The sequence below is a fragment of the Artemia franciscana genome, chromosome 8, assembly GCF_032884065.1.
Source record: "Artemia franciscana chromosome 8, ASM3288406v1, whole genome shotgun sequence".
Lineage (NCBI taxonomy): Eukaryota > Metazoa > Arthropoda > Branchiopoda > Anostraca > Artemiidae > Artemia > Artemia franciscana.
In genome coordinates this window covers 53,857,293-53,875,869 of record NC_088870.1, presented here as the reverse complement: position 1 = coordinate 53,875,869, position 18,577 = coordinate 53,857,293, and the positions used below count along the sequence as shown (strand labels likewise).

The window sequence follows — 18,577 nt, the reverse complement described above, 5'->3', positions numbered from 1 at the left end:
GCTGTTTAAACACGTGCTTTCATAATTTATATTTTAACCCAGTAGCGTACAGCGGTCCCTCAGCGTACATCTGGGAAATATGCAAAAAAGAAATTTTTTGAAAGCTATCTGCTTCTAGTGGAATATCAGGGAAGGCAAGTGGCTGAAACCTCTTGTTTTAGCGTTTTGTTGTTCTATTATCATCACTCTTCGAATCAATGAAACAATTGCGCCAAAATATCTACAAAAAGAAGCATGCAGTACCAGTTAACCAAAAATGTTCCCAACCGAAAAATTTCGGCGTTGCGCAGACCTAAAATTTTCCAGATGCTTTGTAGCAGGCGATCACTTCTGTTTTGCAGATGGGTCCCAAAAAATTTGCTTCTATTAAAGAAACTGTAGCTATGATATACGAAATAACATACGATGAGATAGACAATGATATGGTCATTATCTATTTAACCCCCCATAATTTCGGGGGGTGATATTCCACTAGAAGCAGATAGCTTTCAAAAAATTTCTTTTTTGCATATTTCCCAGATGGGACCACTGTACGCTACTGGGTTAAGTTATAAATTATGAAAGCACGTGTTTAAACAGCATTTTGACCGTGTATCGGCAAAATGCCCTAAATTGAGATAAGGAAGAATATCCAAGACCATCCATTTATGAAGCGAACAATATCATCACAAGAAAACGCTGTATATCTACTTAGGGTGTATTTTGAGAATATTTGTCTTATTTTTCACTGCTTAACAAGGAATTTTACAAAGAAAAAATTACCTAATTAGTTGTAATGAGAGGAATGCCCAGAATTGATCATTCAGGACTTGATTGAGTCCTGGATGTCAATAACAAAGCTGAATTTTTTTTTTGAAAATTAATTTTGCCTAGACACTGTCAATTTACTGTCGGCGAGTGTTGAAAAAAATATCATTTATTTTTGGTCAACTACCTTTACTAGTATTTTTTTTAAAAAGTTTTCTTTAACAAGAAAAAAACAATAAAATTTCTTTCAGATGCCTCAGGTCTGTCGTTTTCATCAGTTCAGGATGTTCATTCAAATTCAAATACTCTGACCATAACTTCAAGTTTGCCGTTACCCGTTGCATCTAGTTCTTACAAAGATTCGACTACAGATACACTGTTTACCAACCCCACCAAGGAAAACAAGCTGTCACTAGCGACTTTTTCCCATGATTTTGACACAAACATTGAAGTGAAACTTTCTGATCAACAAACAGAAGCATCGAGAGATGACACAAGAGCCAAGATGCGGCAGATGGAGATGATTCACCCAAACAGCAGTGTATCCTCCCCGCCTTACACTTGCATCACACCTTCCTCTGACTTCGGTTTCTCAGTGATACTAAAACAAACAAACCAACTAACATCTGGAGATATTGCGTTTTTTCTTAACGAAAGATGGAAGCCAAAGAACCAAGCCGAAGTTCCGACTTCAATACAAAGACGAAAGGGGGGTGAAGTTACTCGTAGACTTAACATTGAGCTCCTTTCCCGATTTCCCTGGCTTGCGGTGAGCCGTCACCAAGAACATGAGGGACTTTGGTGTAGTGTTTGTGTCATAATGAGAATATCCAACAGTGGCGGAGGGTGGTCGGCTCTGTCTGGGGGTGGGGGGCAAAAAATGGGTCGGCTCGTCTTAGAACCCCTGAAAGACTACTCAAATCTGACTGGAAAAGATGGTGCACTTACAAAACATGTCAATTCACAGTATCATATGAATCACCAGTGTAGAGCTGCAGTACTTTTAGCTTCGTTCAAGCAAGACCGTCAAGATATCAGGAATACCTTGGACTCTGAAAGAATAAAACAAATACACCAAAACCGTGAACTATTTACAAGCATTGTGGAAACAATTAAACTTTGTGGGGCACAGAATATACCCCTCCCTGGCCACCGGGACGATGGTAAACTCGACAATCAGGGCCCTAATGTAGTCGCAGCAGAAAATGATGGTAATTTCGGTCACCTACTTCGGTATCGTGTTCAGGGGGGCGATTCGCTGCTTCAAAGACTTGTAGAAACTGCATCTGGAAATACAAAATACAATATTAAGCAGATCAAAAATGAACTAATGAGAACGATTGGAGAACTTATAAAGTCCGAAACAGTCAGAAAAGTGAATACAGCAAGAGTTTGGTGTCTCATTGCTGACGAATCCACCGATAGACAGACAAGAGAACTCATGGTAGTAGCGGGTAGTTATGTTTACAAATCAGAAAAGGGTTACGTAATCCAAGAAGATCCTGTTGCCATATTCGACGCTTTTCAAACCTTATCGGGGCTCTCTGAAGATGAAGAGACCAACACCACCCAAAATGTTGAAGAAAGGCTAGACGGCAAAAGCCTCGGCAGGCTACTTTTGAGTGAAATCACCAAATCTGGCTTAGACATGACAAAGTGCGTCGGTCAAGGTTATGACAAAGCCGCTAGCATGTCAAGCTTGGTAAATGGAGCTGCTGGCGAAATAAAGCAGAGTTACTAACTTGTGTAAGCCATACACTTTCATTATGTAAGCCATGCCACTAATCTTTCATGCTCAAAGATAGTTTCTCTCCCAATTCTACGGAATGCACAAGATGTCGTACGAGAAACTATCTCTCATTTTAGCTCGAGTGCCAAACGAACAAGGCTTCTGAAGAAACATCTAATGTCAGACAACTGCAGAGCAGAGACCCTGATTGGTCTTTGTACCACAAGATTTATAGAGAGGCATGAGGCAATAAGTTGGTTTTGGGATTCCTTGTCGTTTATTATTTCCGCTCTGAATGAGATGGAAGGCTGGCTTGACCGGGAGGCGAGTAGTAAAGTACATCTAGTACGTTCTTGCATTGAGAAACCAGATACGTTGATCGGACTGGTCTGCTTGAATTTATTTTCATCTCTACTGAAACCATTGGCAGAATCACTTCAACAATAGGACGGCGATCTTGTGAGAGCTTTAATTAGCAGCGTCAAGACAACATTAGAGGAAATGCGAGCCCATGCAGAAACTGAGTTCCACTGTCTCTATACGGAGGTCGAGAACATGGCAAAAAAACATCGATATTGTCATGAAAGTCATCCAACCACGCATAGCCTTGCGCTCTGTGTACCGAACGGGAGTACCGAATCTGGATCCAGAAAGCCACTATAGGATGGCGGCATTCATCCCATCCATGGATGCCATTCTTCTTGATTTCTCGTTAAGATACAGCTCCCATTTTGCTCATGAGGTTAAACATTCCTCACTAATTCCAACAATTGTCCATTGCAAGAATTGGGTCGATCTGAAGGAAGGATACGAAAAGTACAAGGACCTTTTAAGTGGAACATGTACTGATTTGAAAATGGAATTCCAAATCTGGAAGAGCCACTGGTCGAACGTAGCAACGGAGAAGCGAAAAACGACTATTTCGGCTCTCAACGTCTGTCAGGAGCAAATTTTCCCGAACATCTTTGTATTGCTCACAATCCTTGCGACGCTTCCAGTTTCAATATGCGAGGCAGAAAGAATTTTCTCCAAGGTCGACATAACGTGTTCTGCACTCAGAAGCACAACATCAGAGGAAAGATTAGAGGTGCTGTTGTTTATGCAAGCATACAGGAACGAACTGCCGAAAACAGAAGATGTAATAAATTCGTTTTCGATCAGAAAAGCTCAGAGACTGAATCTGGTACTCAAGTATGGCCTTTTCTTTCTTTTATTACAATTTTTTGCACCTTGAATTTGATAAAAGAAAGGAGAATAACCCAGCTACAACTCTTCTTATCCCACGATACAAAACAAATCTACATAAACGAGACGTACAGACTAACCGAAAAATCTGTCAAGAAGAGAACCGGGTCCAAAAATAAGGAATGCTCCTAAAACTAGTAGTGATATTTAGATTAGGCGATTTAGGTGATCTAGAAAAGCATAAGTGGGACGGTATGATATAGATTATGGTACGGGGGGGCTTCTTATAAAGTTACGTTAATTGTAGGGTTTCTTATAAAGTTAAGTTGATTTATGAAGTTAAGTTGATTTATAAAGTTAAGTTGTGTATAACATGGGAGCTTTATAGTTAAGGGACATAGACTGAGAGGGTTCTGTTGACAAGTCTCTATAACTATGGAGACAAAATCATTATCATGACGTTCAGGTCTCCCGAGTTGGGCAGATTCCCTTGGGAACGATCCAGTTGACAATAGGAACTGTACCTGGTACCTTGACTCAAAGACAAACACAATTATTGACAATAATTTTATTTTCTTACTTCATATACAACTTCAGGTAAAATGACTTCAATGAGAGATAGCAATATAATGCGCATCAAAGACTGAGTGCAGAATAAAGACTGAATCAGGACTGAATTAATACTGAATATTACTCCTAGCTTTCGGTCTACCTTATATATCCAGAATCAACCCGGATTTCTAAATTAAGCACTGGGTAGACTGACTTCAGAAATGTTGCAATACAACTCTTCTTTTAATTATACAACATATGGCCTAACCTCCTTGCAAAGATTTATTACAACGAGGGTTTTCACCTCCAGTTTGTTGACCAGACCAGAAATAGAAATCTGGTTTCTAATTGGCTTTATGAATCTAATTTTGATAGTCTAAAAAGTATCATTTTTGCTTGCTGTAAAACTTATGCCAAAGTAAAAAGTATCATTTTTTGCTTGCTGTAAAACTTGTGCCAAAAGTAAAAAGTATCGTTTTTTGCTTGTTGTAAAACTTGTGCCAAAAGGCACAAATTCTATGGGATGATGAATTTACCTTTAAAATCTTTAGACATATAAGAGATTCTTATTTTAGCTTTATACAGTGAACAAAAGAGGGATTTGGTTTTGAGTTCTGTAAGGGGGAGGGGGGCTGCTGGTCCATATGTTACATATCCCAAATCCCGCTGTAGATTGACGCCCTCGTCAATCAGAACATTCCCTGTCCTTAAATTTTATCTTTCTTAAAGTTTCTTATTGTCAAAATATTTTTATTTTAATTCTCTCACCTCAAAAAAATGATTATTGAAAGAAAACGTATATATTCCTACACATTGTATTGAACCTACACCTTACACTTGAATTACATTAATACATCACTTGACATGAATAAGGTTTATACGTGAATACCTGATTCCAACTGTTTGTCTTTTATTTGAATTTTTTTCTTGTATTTATTTAGTTTTCAATTGATCCCAGGTATTCTTACAATAAAGTGTAAAATATACAACATTATATAAAAAAGAATTACCACTTGTACTTTTATTCAATTTAAACTATTAATTCACTATTTGGACATGTTAATTGTTCACTTATTTTTTTTGGAATATTATTTTTACACCAATCACAATTCTCGTGTCCTTGCCCTATTTAATGATTGAACTAATATAATGTCATTCTTTAATTTATCACCCTTAAGTGTTTTTGTTGTTTCAATATTTAGCAATTGTAAAGTCTGTCTTGTTATTACGCTTTTACAAAATGGGAAGTGCAGGACTTGGAACACCTATCCCAGCAGTTTAAGTACAAAGGTACCGCCGGTACTACGGCTCTTCCGTCCCATTCCCGCTCTCTTCTGCATTTTAAGCGTTATTCTTATTGTCTTTAATTCATCCTACTGAGGTAGTATTTAAAACCTTACTTTGTAGTTGATTCCAAAGTTTATAAAATTAGGAATTAGAATGTTCTGTTCTGAATCTTCATCTAGGTCTGTGACGTTGCTGATATTGGGTTTCCATGTTGAATTAGGTTATCATTTATGGTGTCTTCGTGGGTATGTTGTGGTTGAGTCCGCTGGCTGGAAGTTACGTCTTCTCTAGTTTACGGTATTCAGTCAGAAACATGAGAATGATTGCAGTACGATAGATGGTGCTATTTGAGGTGTCATGTGGGTGATAGCTCTCGTTGAATCAGAGGTGTTTTTGGGCATTCTTCGGCGGTTGATAAATCATGATAGGTGTTTTCCAGTTTTTGACCATGACGTATTGTCGGCCAATGTCAAGAGTATGACAAATTCTGTAATAAAAAATTTCCAGGCAGAATCATATGGTTATTAAACAGAATAGCAATAATAGTATATAATTATAAGCGAGGGTATAGAATATTGTAATTAGCATTAATAATTGTGACATTTAATTGCACTTGTTTCAAGGATGCTTGAGTATATGATAAGTATATAATTATATGATTAAACAAGTAACACTATTTAAAAGCGACAATTATTCACATGATTAATTTGGAATTTTTTTTTCTTTTGTATATTTCTAATTCTTTATACTCCCAACGCAAGACTTTGTAGAAAAGTGACGTCCTTTATAGCGTCATAGCCTTTCTATTGTCGTGTATTAGGAATATTAAGTTTAGGAACACAATATCGAAAATTACAAGAGACAACCTCCATTCTCTTGTTTATGTTAAAAAGGAACAAGTGATTTATACTTGTCAGAGGTCTAGATTTTACATTAAAATTTTCTGCCAAATATTTATATTTTGATGTAATTATGCCAAAAAGAAATACAATTAAATTGTATCTTAGCCTTTTAGCTGGATTACACCAACAATATTTATTAAGGTAGGGACGGGATATATGAATATACTGGAAAAAGACCTCGATTTTCCTGTACTGTTATATCCTTCCTTCATAATGGCTTAAATATCATCAGGAGCTGTAGGGTTCAATTGATGCATTTCTTGTGCATCAATTGCATCGTTTTGTATCTTTTTTCGTCTCAAGAGCTTTCCATAGTTTATTGTGAGTAGCGCTCTTATTGTTAGCGATATAAGAAATACCATAAATATTGTGATTATTATATTGTACCACGAATTTGGTGAGAATAATCCATATTGACTTTCCACGTACTTTAATCTTTGGTCTTCGGTCGTGAACAACGGTATTTGTAGGTCTAATGCCTCTTTTATTTTTGCTAACTGCATAGTACCCTTAATTTTTTCTATCTTGGGGCATATTGATATTTTTGATTCTTCGTTGTTCATGTTCGGTATTATATAAGACAAATTTATTCCTTAGAAATTTATTATTTTTGGGCTCATAACATTTGTGCTAGTTGTGATCAAAGGTGTTGTTGTACATATTGTACAGTTGTTTTCTTTGTTACGAGTCGGCAACCTTGTTTTATTGTTATTGTTCCAACGTCCTGTAATAGTATTTCAGTTCGATAACTGGGGTCAATCTTTTCTGTATTGTTGTAGCAGGATAGAGTTCCTACTGTCTTTTTGGGTACTATAAACAGCCATAAATCATTCCGTAAATTAATGAAGATTTCTCTTTTTGTACTTCCTACTAAAGCATCACATGAGTTAGGAATATCTTTAATCAATCAATCAATCAATTTATTAATACTAAAAGAAAACTATTACAAAAGTAAATTAGTTAATAGGCCCAAGAAGCTATGCTTGTAATGGGCCACAGAGAACAAAAATAAAACACTTATAAAAATATATACAAAAAAAAAATACTGGAACAAGACAAGGGCATTTAACAGATAGAAGATTTAGAAGGAGATTTAACATATAGCTGAAAATGATTTTAAAAGAAGAGAAGTGACATACAAATTGGGATAGAATTAAAAGAGAGACAAAAATTATTTAACTGAAAAGACCCGACGAAATAATGCCTTTGCAGAAGGAAAAAGAGGGACATCCAAAGGGATGGAGTTCCATAATAGAATTGACTGATATACAGGAGATATCTGAGCTGCTGTAGAGGATCGTTTTGGTAAAATAAATCGTCGAGAAGAATTACGCAAAGAAGAAAAGTACCTACCTGAGCCTGTCCTTGAGAAACACTACTGCAGGGTCGGTGGAAGAGTACCTAGAAAAGCAGAATGCGCTAAATAAAGAGTACTTTTACCTATAGTATGATCCAGCGGAGCTATTCCAGTATCATTATAAAGATCAGAGGAAGGGTAAAGCCGAGGGAGAAGAAAAGTAGCCTTCACTGCCCTATTTTGGGCTCTTTCAAGTGAGCAGAGAAGAGATTTATTAGTATTGCCCCAGACAGAGCAGCAATAAGAAAGGTAAGGATGAATAAAAGCATGATAAAGAGAAACCATAATATCAGGAGGAAGAAATGAATTAATCTGGTGCAACATTGAAGACTGGCGGAGGATTAAGGAACGGGTGTGAGTTATATGCGGTTTAAAGAAAGAAAACAGTCAAGATACACACCAAGAAGTTTCACCATAGTAGCTTGTGGTATAATATCATTCCCAAAAGTCAGGGTGATTGGCTCCCGTACGTCTCTCATGCGGTAAGGGGTCCTAAAGTTGACAATGGCACTCTTTCGGGTGTTAAGAGCCATACCATTTGACCAGCACCAATCCTTTAATTTATCAAGAAGATCTTGAGCTATAGAAGTGGCAGATGGCAGGTCCACCGCAGTAATGAAAAAATTACTGTCATCAGCAAAAAGAACAGGGTGAACATGGGGATGAAGACCTTCAAAAAGATCATTAATGTAGATTAGAAACAAAAGTGGTCCAAGCACAGAGCCTTGTGGGACACCTTTCAATACAGGCAAAGTAGTGGAAGAAGTATGGTTAACCAAAACATACTGAGATCCATCTGAGAGGTAGGACCTAAACCATTCTAGTGGGACTCCATGCACACCAAATAAGGATAGTTTAGACAGAAGAACATTGTGGTCAACCATATCAAAGGCCTTTGAAAAGTCAAGAAATAGACCCAAAACATACAAGCCCTTGTCCAGATTAACACGCACAATCTTTTGCTGTGATTCCTTTAGGAAGAGATCTAACATGCATGATCCGATTTTTACATTATATATAGGTAGCGTTAGTTGGCAGACTAAATTTTTCAAAGAGACGCATTCTTTTAAATCCTGTGCATTAGCTAGTGCATATTTTCTTCTGTCTTGATCAATTAGCATATATTCTGCTTCAGGCGTAATGCTCATGAAGGAGTTGGTTTTTTTTAATATTAATGGGAAAAGTAGATATTTTGTATAGATCAAATATGGACTGTTGATTAATTAGTGGGATTGTAACGACAGCAAACAGTTGTCATTAATTTCGGTGATATGCACCTTTAGTTTGGTATAATATAAAAACAAGTTAGCTACTTCTGGCTCTACCGGTAAGTGGAGACCAAAGGTTAAGTGAGTTTTTATTTCGCTTAGGATGTTCTTAAGGTCAGAGGGATCTACTAAGTCGTAAGAAAGGGATCCTCCTGTTAATTCAAATAACGCGAATTCAAATTTACTGACATCAGTGGCTAAGTTCAACAAAGACATAATAACAATGTCGAGTGACACCATTGTTAGGCTGGAATCGGAGATTACTCTGTCTACTTCATTTTTTAAATAATTCATAGTGTTGACTGTTCTTGAGATTTTCTTGGATATGGCCTCAATTTGTCTTTTCGATAGTTGGCGATACTTGCTTGTATTTTTTGTACATGGAGTGTTGTATTCATGGCTGTGTTGAGCCTTTTAACATTATCTCTTAATATATTTAAATCTTCTTCGGTTGACAAACCGAATAATCGAGACGCAAGCTTCCCTACTATTGGGATTAAACTTGTTGATCTTTTATATTTACTCCTACGGAAAAATACTTCAAATATACGTGTTGTGCTTTGTTTGAGTTTTTGAATTTCTGTATTGAATAGTTCAAATAACGCTTCCAACCTTTGTCTATATAATATGAGGAATGCCTGATAAGTCGATATTTTATGAGCATTTTCCATGGTTAATTCCGGGAGGGGTTCTAGTTCATTCTTCGCTGGTTCGTCAGCCATGGCCAGTCGTGCACAAGTTTTTTTTTACCGTCAATAGTCCAACATTCCGTCCAGTGATTTTCATCTTGGCATTTTTTTGTCCCCTTCCATGCATCCCTGTTCTGCCATAATCGGTGTCGACGAAAGGGTTTTGCCATCTAACTCGTATTCTTCCTCTTTTCGTTGACGTCCATATTAAGCTAGTTGATCGATATGGTTGCCTTACTGTTATTAAAATTTCATCATTTCTATTTGGTATTAGTACACTAGGGACCGTTTCTGTAGTAATTTCTGACATTGAGGTGTCTAACTCTATTGGTTGTGGGTTAGTAATCGGGAAGTTTGACGTGGGGAATGTTTCTTCCATTTCTGTTATTGGGGTATGTTCACTTTCGATCGTTATTGGCGTAAATTCAGATTCTGCTGTGGTTTCCTCGTTCTGAGTATCGTACTTCCAGAAGGTAGTCGTTTCATATTTCCTTGAGTTGCTTTTAGAAATTTCCATTAATTCGTTTGTGTTTTCTTCGGTATTAGAAGTAAGATGTGGAATATGGAAGGTCGTGTTTATTTTGGTAGCTTCTGTTGTAACGTTTATTATTCTACAGAAGTATTGACATTTAAATTTGTATTTCGGTTTGCTGGTACCATTATTGGAATTTGATCCTACTTCAATATTTTCTATACCCCTTATTATCTCTGGTATTTTTTTTGTTTGTGTTACAAGGTCAGATACAATGTTTGTTGTTTGGGTTTCAATTGAAGCGGTTTGTTGTGTGTTTGGGGAAATATTTTTATATCTTTCTTTTCAACTTCTGTTGGCTTTATTTCAGACAAACTTATTTCTCCTTGTACGAGTTTCTTCTCTGCGTTGATATCTTGTTTTGGTCCATTCCATAGTTCTTTGAAGAAATTCAATACTGTGGGCAATTCGTTTAATAATGCATATTGTCCATCGTAAATTTTCCTTGTCTAAGTTGGGTCTTAATTGGTTTAATTATGTTTTGGGTATCTTTATTGGTATCTGAGTTTTGGTTTTCATTTATTGATCTCTTTTTTCTTTTTTCAATGGCTTTTCCTGAGTCCTATAGCCTTATCAATTTCGGCCATTTTTGCATCAAAATCATCAACTATTTTCTTTATTTTGACTTTGGGATAGGTAGGGGATGGATAGGTAGGGGAAGGTATATCTTTCTTTTCTTTGTGGTTGCTTTTGCTTGCTTGCAGTCCCTTGTCCGATTTTAGAAATTGAAAAATTGATTCCTTTAAGTCATAGGTATTCTTCTCTAGCCGTATTACTTGTTGGAATAAAGTTTCGAATGGTTTAGGGTCTAGTTTCATAAATATTTTCCACGCGTTGTTGCTGGTCAGAAGTGAGTTTTCATGCTTGAAAATCACTCCATGTTTTATGATATCTTGTTTGTTGGAATGGACACACAGGGTCATCAATATTGTTATCAACTTCATTATTTCTAGAAAAGTTATTTCAGTGATTAGTATAAATAAGATTTTTATTTATTTTTTTTCCACGCATTGTTACTGGTTAGAAGTGAGTTTTCATGCTTGAAAATCACTCCATGTTTTATGATATCTTGTGTGTTGGAATGGATACACAGGGTCATCAATATTTTTATCAACTTCATTATTTCTAGAAAAGTTATTTCAGTGATTAGCATAAATAAGATTTTTTTTTGGGGGGGGTTTAAACTTTGTTGGAGCTGTACCACTTTAATATATATTTTTTTTTTCGTTTCTCCACCACTTCCACCAAGATTAGGTGTTAATAGCACTAGTATAACACATAAGGTAAATTAATTTTTTTATTCTTCAAAGAATTATGTTTCTAGTTATATATTAAAGTGTAGGTTTTTCTACAGATTTTTTATTCGTAATATTGAAAATTGGTCCTTCTTCACTAATTTCTTTAAATTCTGATTTTAAAGAATCTTTGGTTCTAAAAGTTATTTCTAATATATGGTCGCTGTTTTCAATATTTAAATACATAAGATAATTCACGAGACATCGTGGTATTTTAAAACTTTCTAATGTATGGTTGATGTTTAATTTTTGCATAATTGTCCGTATTTTGTCCCTACATAGTCCTTTTAAAGTTGTTTGATTAATTGTAGTGCGAATTATTTTATATTTTAGTATATTATAACCATAAGAAGGATTGACACATTCTACTATAGTTTCAGATACGATGACGTCTGTTCCCGGAAAGATCTTTGACCATAAGTTTTGTTTACTTGTGTACAAATGTACAGTTAGTTTCTTTAGTGCATCGTAATCTTCTTTATGTAAAACGGGACATCCTTCTAAAATTTCATTTTCTAAATTATTATTGACGTATTTTTCGTAAACTGAAAGAATTAAGTTTGATTTAATAGATAATTTTAAGTCTTTTTCTACTAATATTAATATCAGATGTAGAGGCCAGATAATTATGAAGCCATTCACATCACAAAAAATATCTAGACGTTCGCTAATTAGTTCTTCTATTAGGGGGTAATTTTTCTTGGTGATTTTATCAAGTATTGCTTCAAATGTTAATGATGAAAATTTTCTTATATACTCATAACCCTCCCTGACTACTTCTTGTGAAAATTGACAATTTAATATTACATTCATTACATCCCTAATTAAATAGCTTTTAAAAATGATTGGCATTCACAAAAATTTGTACTTTAGATTTATTGCTTCATCAATGATCAAGCTGTTCCAAGTTCCTTCGTGTAATTCATAATTAAATCTGTATAAATTAGGTAAACAATAGTAGTCCTCATGAGAACCAGGTCTTATTCGGTCTTGGAGGTTATATTGTGTTTCATCGTTTTTGAGATTAGGGTTACTCATTGTTCTTCTTATACGCATTTTGTTAGTTTTATTAATTCAAGCAGGATATAATCTATATTTACCTTTTATTGTGGGATGAACTTGTGGGTTATCTATAAATAGTATTATATTAATAAATTTTTTATTTTTGTTTTTGTTTTTATAAGTTAAAAAATTTAAGTTATTTTATTTCTATAGTCTTTTATTCAAAAGTTTTTAACAAAGTCTTTTATTATTTTTATTTGCATTTCCAACGAAATTTTGCTTCAAGGTGATAGTGGTCTGATCCATTTTGACTATTAGGTAATGGTCCTATTTTTAAGCAGTCCTTGTATGTTTGGAGACGAAGCCTTTCTAATAGTATTAGTTCTTGTTTTTCATGTTTGTTCAATTTTTCGTCAATATTACTGTAGAGAATATAGTCAACTAAGTTGTGACAAGTCGAATTCAAACGAACTTTTGGAAATTTATCTGAATTATAAACACTTTTAAAGGCAAATTTATGCGTTAATGTACCGGATGAAAAAATTGCTTCTTCAATGCAGTTCTTTTGTTCTAGTTCTTGTAAGTATTGACAAGAATCAGAAATATATAGCTCCTTTGGAAGAAAGGTTTTCCCAATTTTTTGTGAGCCATAGTCAGTTAGTTTTTTTTTATATTTATATGTTCATACTTAAGCCTTCCTTGGCTTAAAAAAGATAATAATTGGCTTGAAGGGGTTAAATTTAAATCACCACAAAGAATAACTGGAAAGTAGTTAGTATTTTTGCAAGCAACGCGGTTAATTTCTGCAAGAAGTATTTGGAGCTGGGCTAAACGCACGTCTTCTCTTTTACGGTTGTATAACAAATGGGTGTTTACAATGCATATCTGTTTATCCGGGTTCTTAAATGGGGTGAGAATAGAAATAAGTGCAATGTTATCTCGATTAAAGATATCTATTCCATTTTTTAGCATTTCTAAGGAATGATCTTCTTTTAGGCTAAATTTACATTTCTTAAAAAAGGTGGCACATCCATCAATCTTTCCTTGGGTTTTTTGTTTAAACACGCCATCATACCCCTGAGATTGAAATTAAGATAAGTAGGTATTATAATAATAGCCAGCCTCCACTTCCTGTAAGCATACAATATCTGCGTTTGACATTTTGAATTGGTTAAAAAGTCTTTTCTTCCTATCTGACCATTTCAAATTTTCTTCGTTACAGTTATAGTACAAATAAGGCATTGTTTCGATATACCCTTGAGCTAGCACATTATATGACATAATTGTAAAATCTAGAGATTGATTTTCTTGGTTTTCTTTTGGCCCTTGACAATTTATTGAAGTTTCCCACCTTCTGATTTCCGTCAGATTCATTTTCTTAAAAATTTTCTCTTTTTTTGAATTTTGAAGTAATAGTACCGATTTGTTTTCTGACTATTTAGGATTTCTTAGTGTTCTTAGTAATTACTTGTTATTAATTGGTATCACTATTAAGCAGTATATAAGTTTAAGGTTACCTGTTTGGCTTGGTATTCAGTTGATGATGATCTGGAAATATTATGATGTTAATTTATTTACGTCAGAAGGATTTAAGTTATTTTATTTCTATATGCATTTTTTTTTTCTTTTTCAAGAAGAAAAATTGTTTTGTGCCGCGCATTATACCCTTAGGAGAGTTTTTATACATAGCATTATTTATTTTATACACAAAATTAAGTACTTTTGCGTGATTGTTAGAAAATTTTTGCGGCGGACAATACGGTACAATATGGCGTAAGGAACAGCGCATTGAGTGTTTTTCGGACATATTTATTAAATATATAACGGTGTCTTGAACTAGTTAACATTTTTAGTGTTAACTAGATTATTAGGTAAACCCAATAGTTTCTATTTAACGAATATAAAAATGATTGCATATTTTTATTTTTTTTTCTTGAATATAAACAAAATTGTTTGTTAAGTTAATTTGTAATTTTTCTAGTTTGTATAATTTTCTATTATTATGTTGCAAAGAAAAAAAAATAAAATTATAGCGTTTTAGTTTTCCTTGAGTTGTTTGACGTAATTACCTAGCTTGCGATAATTACATAGATGAACATAAATTATTTGACAAAATAATTGGGTTTCAGATAAATATAAACCTACCACTGAGATGTAGCACTGTGATTGGTTAATTCTTTAAATGCCTCCGGGGAGCCTTCATTGTAATTGGTTAATTCAAAAGATGGGTGGTAGCTTTTCTTGACTTTGAAATCCGCTAGGCGGTCTTTTGGCTATAATTTAAAACTTTTAAAACTGCTACAGGTTTTTTACAAGTGTAATTATTCTTTACACTCTTGTTATGCAAAAAGCACTTGTTGAGTGTTTTAATTGAAGTTCATTTCTAGATCGTAAAAATCATTCTTCCATTAGCAGACGTTCCTTAAGGGTTATTTATTATACAATGCATACATTGTATGTTTTATGTGTTACGAGTCTCTTAGATAAAATGTCTATTTGTGAATTTCACTTTCGCACGTCACGGCTAGCAATTTTGCCCTTCAGAGATCTGTAATTTTGCCAGGTACCAAAAATTGTTCTATTTTTCAATGTTAGTACGCACGGATTGAGGCGTTCATATTTTAAGTTTTTAGGATGTATATTTATTACAGAATTGGCATTTTTTTTTTTTTTTTGGCAAGACGAAGCTAAAATTTGGTAAGATTAAAATTTTTGCGCTTTTATTTTTCCGTGTTACTCCCCTTTATTTTCGTTTTAAATTTACGTCTGTTTTGGTGATAAAAATTGGATTGAGCTTCAAATTGATTTCGTAAATATATATATTATTTTAAAAAAATAAGAATTTTTACGCATATACATAAAAAGGAGTTTAATTTAGAAGATACTCTAGGGTTTTCCCTGTTATAATAATTAGGTTAGTCGGTTTATTTATAGACGTATTTGGTTTGCGAAATATTTATTTTTTTACTTGTAAAAAAAATTTAATTGTATTAAAAGACACATATGGGGTAGTTATTATGCTATTAGTGACGTCAAGAGTTATTAAGGATCGAAATCGCTTTCTGCGATTTCGATCCCAAATTTCATATTTTTAAAAATAGATGTTACGGATGGTTGTAGTTTTTTCGCCATCCTTCTTAGCCTAGCGACTTTTCTGAGATTTACTAAAGTCAAATGAGGCTTCCAACATTCCTGGTTTGCGAGTTGTATTCCGGTTTTACTGACTTCTTCAGTAATTTTTTCCAAAAGAGGACTTAAGCTAGCTTTAAATTCTGTCTCATTATTTAACTGGGCATATAAAATTTGTTCAGAAAATTCTCCAACGCCTTGAAAGTCGAGTATTATTTGATTCTCGCTGAGTTCTTGTTGAAAAGTAGATATTGCCCTTGCGAAAGCATTTTTCATTAATTCGACTTCACTATTATTTTTTAGGTGGATAACTTTTAATGTAACGTGGAAAGTGCTGTCTTGAATTAGGGCCTGTGATAGGCTGGGATCGAGTTCAATCAAGTAGTTTTGTATCTCTGAGGCCTTTCTTTTTATTTGCGCGCTTTTTACTTGAATTGCGAAAAAATAATTTGGTGGATGGTTACTCATTTTTCCTTGACTTTCCTTGGCAGATATGACCCAATTTCTAAAAAAAATTAAGTTACATTAACTTACTGGTTTTTAGGTTTCTACTTTAATCCAATTTTTTGAACTTCCAATGCATAACTTGTCGAAAAGTAATACATTTTGTATCTTAGCCTTTCAATCATTATGCTTTGGAATATTTTCAACTCGGAAATAAAGTAGTAAAATTACAAGAGACGACCTCTTAGGTCTCTTGCCATAAGAAAGGGAAGGAACGAATTTTTTCTTGCTTGTCGTGGTATATTTTTTTGTTAAGAGAGATTTACATTTTCCGTAAAAGAAATTAATTTATTATTAACCTACTGTCTAAAAGTAATAGTAGTTAGATTAAATTTGAACAGGCTAATTCATGGTCATTTGGAATACTTAATATTGGCCCTTGGCTCGAAGTCCGGGTTATTTCAGATTTTAATAGGTGTGGAGTCATAAATGTCAATCAATAATCTTGGCCGCTATTTCCATGAATATCTTCTATGTGTAGTAAATACCGTTTTAGGGTTTCGGGGAGTGTTAGATTAGCCAAAGTGTAGTGAATTTCTGTTTTTTTCATCATTAAGCGTATGTTTTTTCTGCACATTTCCTTTAAACTGGGGTTATTTGGAGTAATGCAAACTCTTTTGAAAATCAGTTGTTTATGAAAACATAGCGGACTTATGCAATTTATTTTTTTTTTCATATATTAAAATGTCTTTCCCTTTTACTAGGTTTGACCCAATGTTGTCATCTATTGTATAAAACTTATTAATTAAACGTTTTAATAGTTCATACTGTCCTAGATATAAGTAATGAATCGAGTTATTAATCCAGTAATAATTTATATTGTTATTTTTGTAGATTTTAAGGAGTAGATCTTTGTTAAATAGCCTATAATCTACTCAATAAGCATTTCTAAGAATTTTAAAGGCCAAGGCAAGTCGAAATTTTCCTCTGCAAGTGGTATTAATCAACAATTTTCACATATTAGGGACGCAATTAACGGATATTTCCTTTTGGGGATTGAGCAAAGAAGTACTGTTAAATTGTATAGGGCGAATCTATGCCTGTATAGTAGTCTTTTCTCATTACCTCTGGCGAAAAAGTACTTATTAGCAATATGACCATTATTTCAATTATCAAATTGTCACTAGGGGCAATTGGAACGCGGAGTAAGGAACGAAGTAAATCGTAACGTAAATCTTTTACTGTATTTTTTCAGCTGATTCTAAGATTTTTTCGTTTGTTTCATGACTTATTTTTGAAAGATCTGGTAAGCTCTGGGTTTTAATTGGAAGCCAAAAGTCTCGTCTTGAGTGGTTTTTGACGGATTCTAGGGGTCTTAGAACATTAGGACCTGTATTGTATAAGGTTCTATTATACGACATTTCCCCCGGTTAGTATAAGCTGTTAGTTGAGTGGATTTTTACCTGATCTGGTTTCCCTCTGGTTACGGATCTAAAAAATATTAGTCGTACTTTAGAATTTAAAATTTTTGGAAGGCAAGTTGTTTTTGTATGCGTCTTTTTTAGATTGCTTAGATTTTTTTCGTTTTAAGAAGATTTTATCCCCCTTAACGGCATATTCTTGTGTAACTCGGGTCGTATAAAAATTTTGCGTAATGCAGGATTTCCTCTAATGGATGGTGTACCCCTTCATATTTAGTACAATTTTCATTTGCTTCGATTTTATAACATATTTTTGGGTTTTTGCATTTATCAATTAGAAGAAGGTCTGTTTGGGTCGGGCCCTTACAAAACCAGTAGCAGATATTAAATTTTTTCTGTAATTTTCTTATTGTTAATTGTAAACTTGTTAAGTTCTTCCCTTTTTTGCTTTTATTCGAGTATTTGTTTTTTACTTCTCCTCTTGCGGGTCAATATTTTGGGCTGTTTGCTAATTTTAGCCCAAATTTATACGTGTGAGGTTTTAATTTCGTTAAATTATAATTTAGTTACCAGCTTTCTGCGAATATTTCCTTACCATTTTCGTCTTGGACTAACATTGCAGCTGAATAGATTATATTTTCCTTTGTGTGAATAATTGAAATAAATTCTGTGTCTATAATTCCCTTGGCCATAGTTACGGAGAAAATTAGGTAAGAAAATGATATTTTAAAAACATGTTTAAGCGTGATCTTAATACCGCGGGGAGGATAAAGTAGATTTGCTGCCAAATATAAATGTCTGTTAGGTATCGCAAGTTATAGTTATATTAATGTCGTTTTTAGCTACAATTTAATTTATTCGAAGCCACTAAATTTATTTATTAGCAGGAGACGAACCAAGAATATGCCCGAAAGGAGTATGGGAATGATAAAAAAAATTGCAAAGTAAATTGGTACAAATTTGGCTTTGACCACAATTAACGAGGACGCTTGTTGTCACTTGACTATTTGTAATAATTTTTTGTTAAGGCTACTAATG

At 34.1% G+C, this 18,577-nt stretch overlaps 1 protein-coding gene across 5 annotated transcripts in view; it reads left to right on the top strand.

Moving 5' to 3' along the window:
* Positions 1-18,577, top strand: part of LOC136030566 (uncharacterized) — a 78,473-nt gene that overhangs the window by 7,184 nt on the left and 52,712 nt on the right. The window contains exon 3 of one of the 5 annotated variants that reach the window (XR_010618343.1): positions 12,417-14,441. The exons of 2 other annotated variants lie outside the window; for them this stretch is intronic. Coding sequence is in view for 1 of the 3 variants with exons in the window: in XM_065709633.1 (XP_065565705.1) it covers positions 1,253-2,488 (1,236 nt within the window). In the remaining 2 variants the exon portion in view is untranslated. Of the gene's footprint in view, positions 1-998; positions 3,724-11,917; positions 12,395-12,416; positions 14,442-18,577 lie in introns of those variants that run through there. 2 more of the 5 variants (XR_010618342.1, XM_065709633.1) reach the window with 2 other exon arrangements.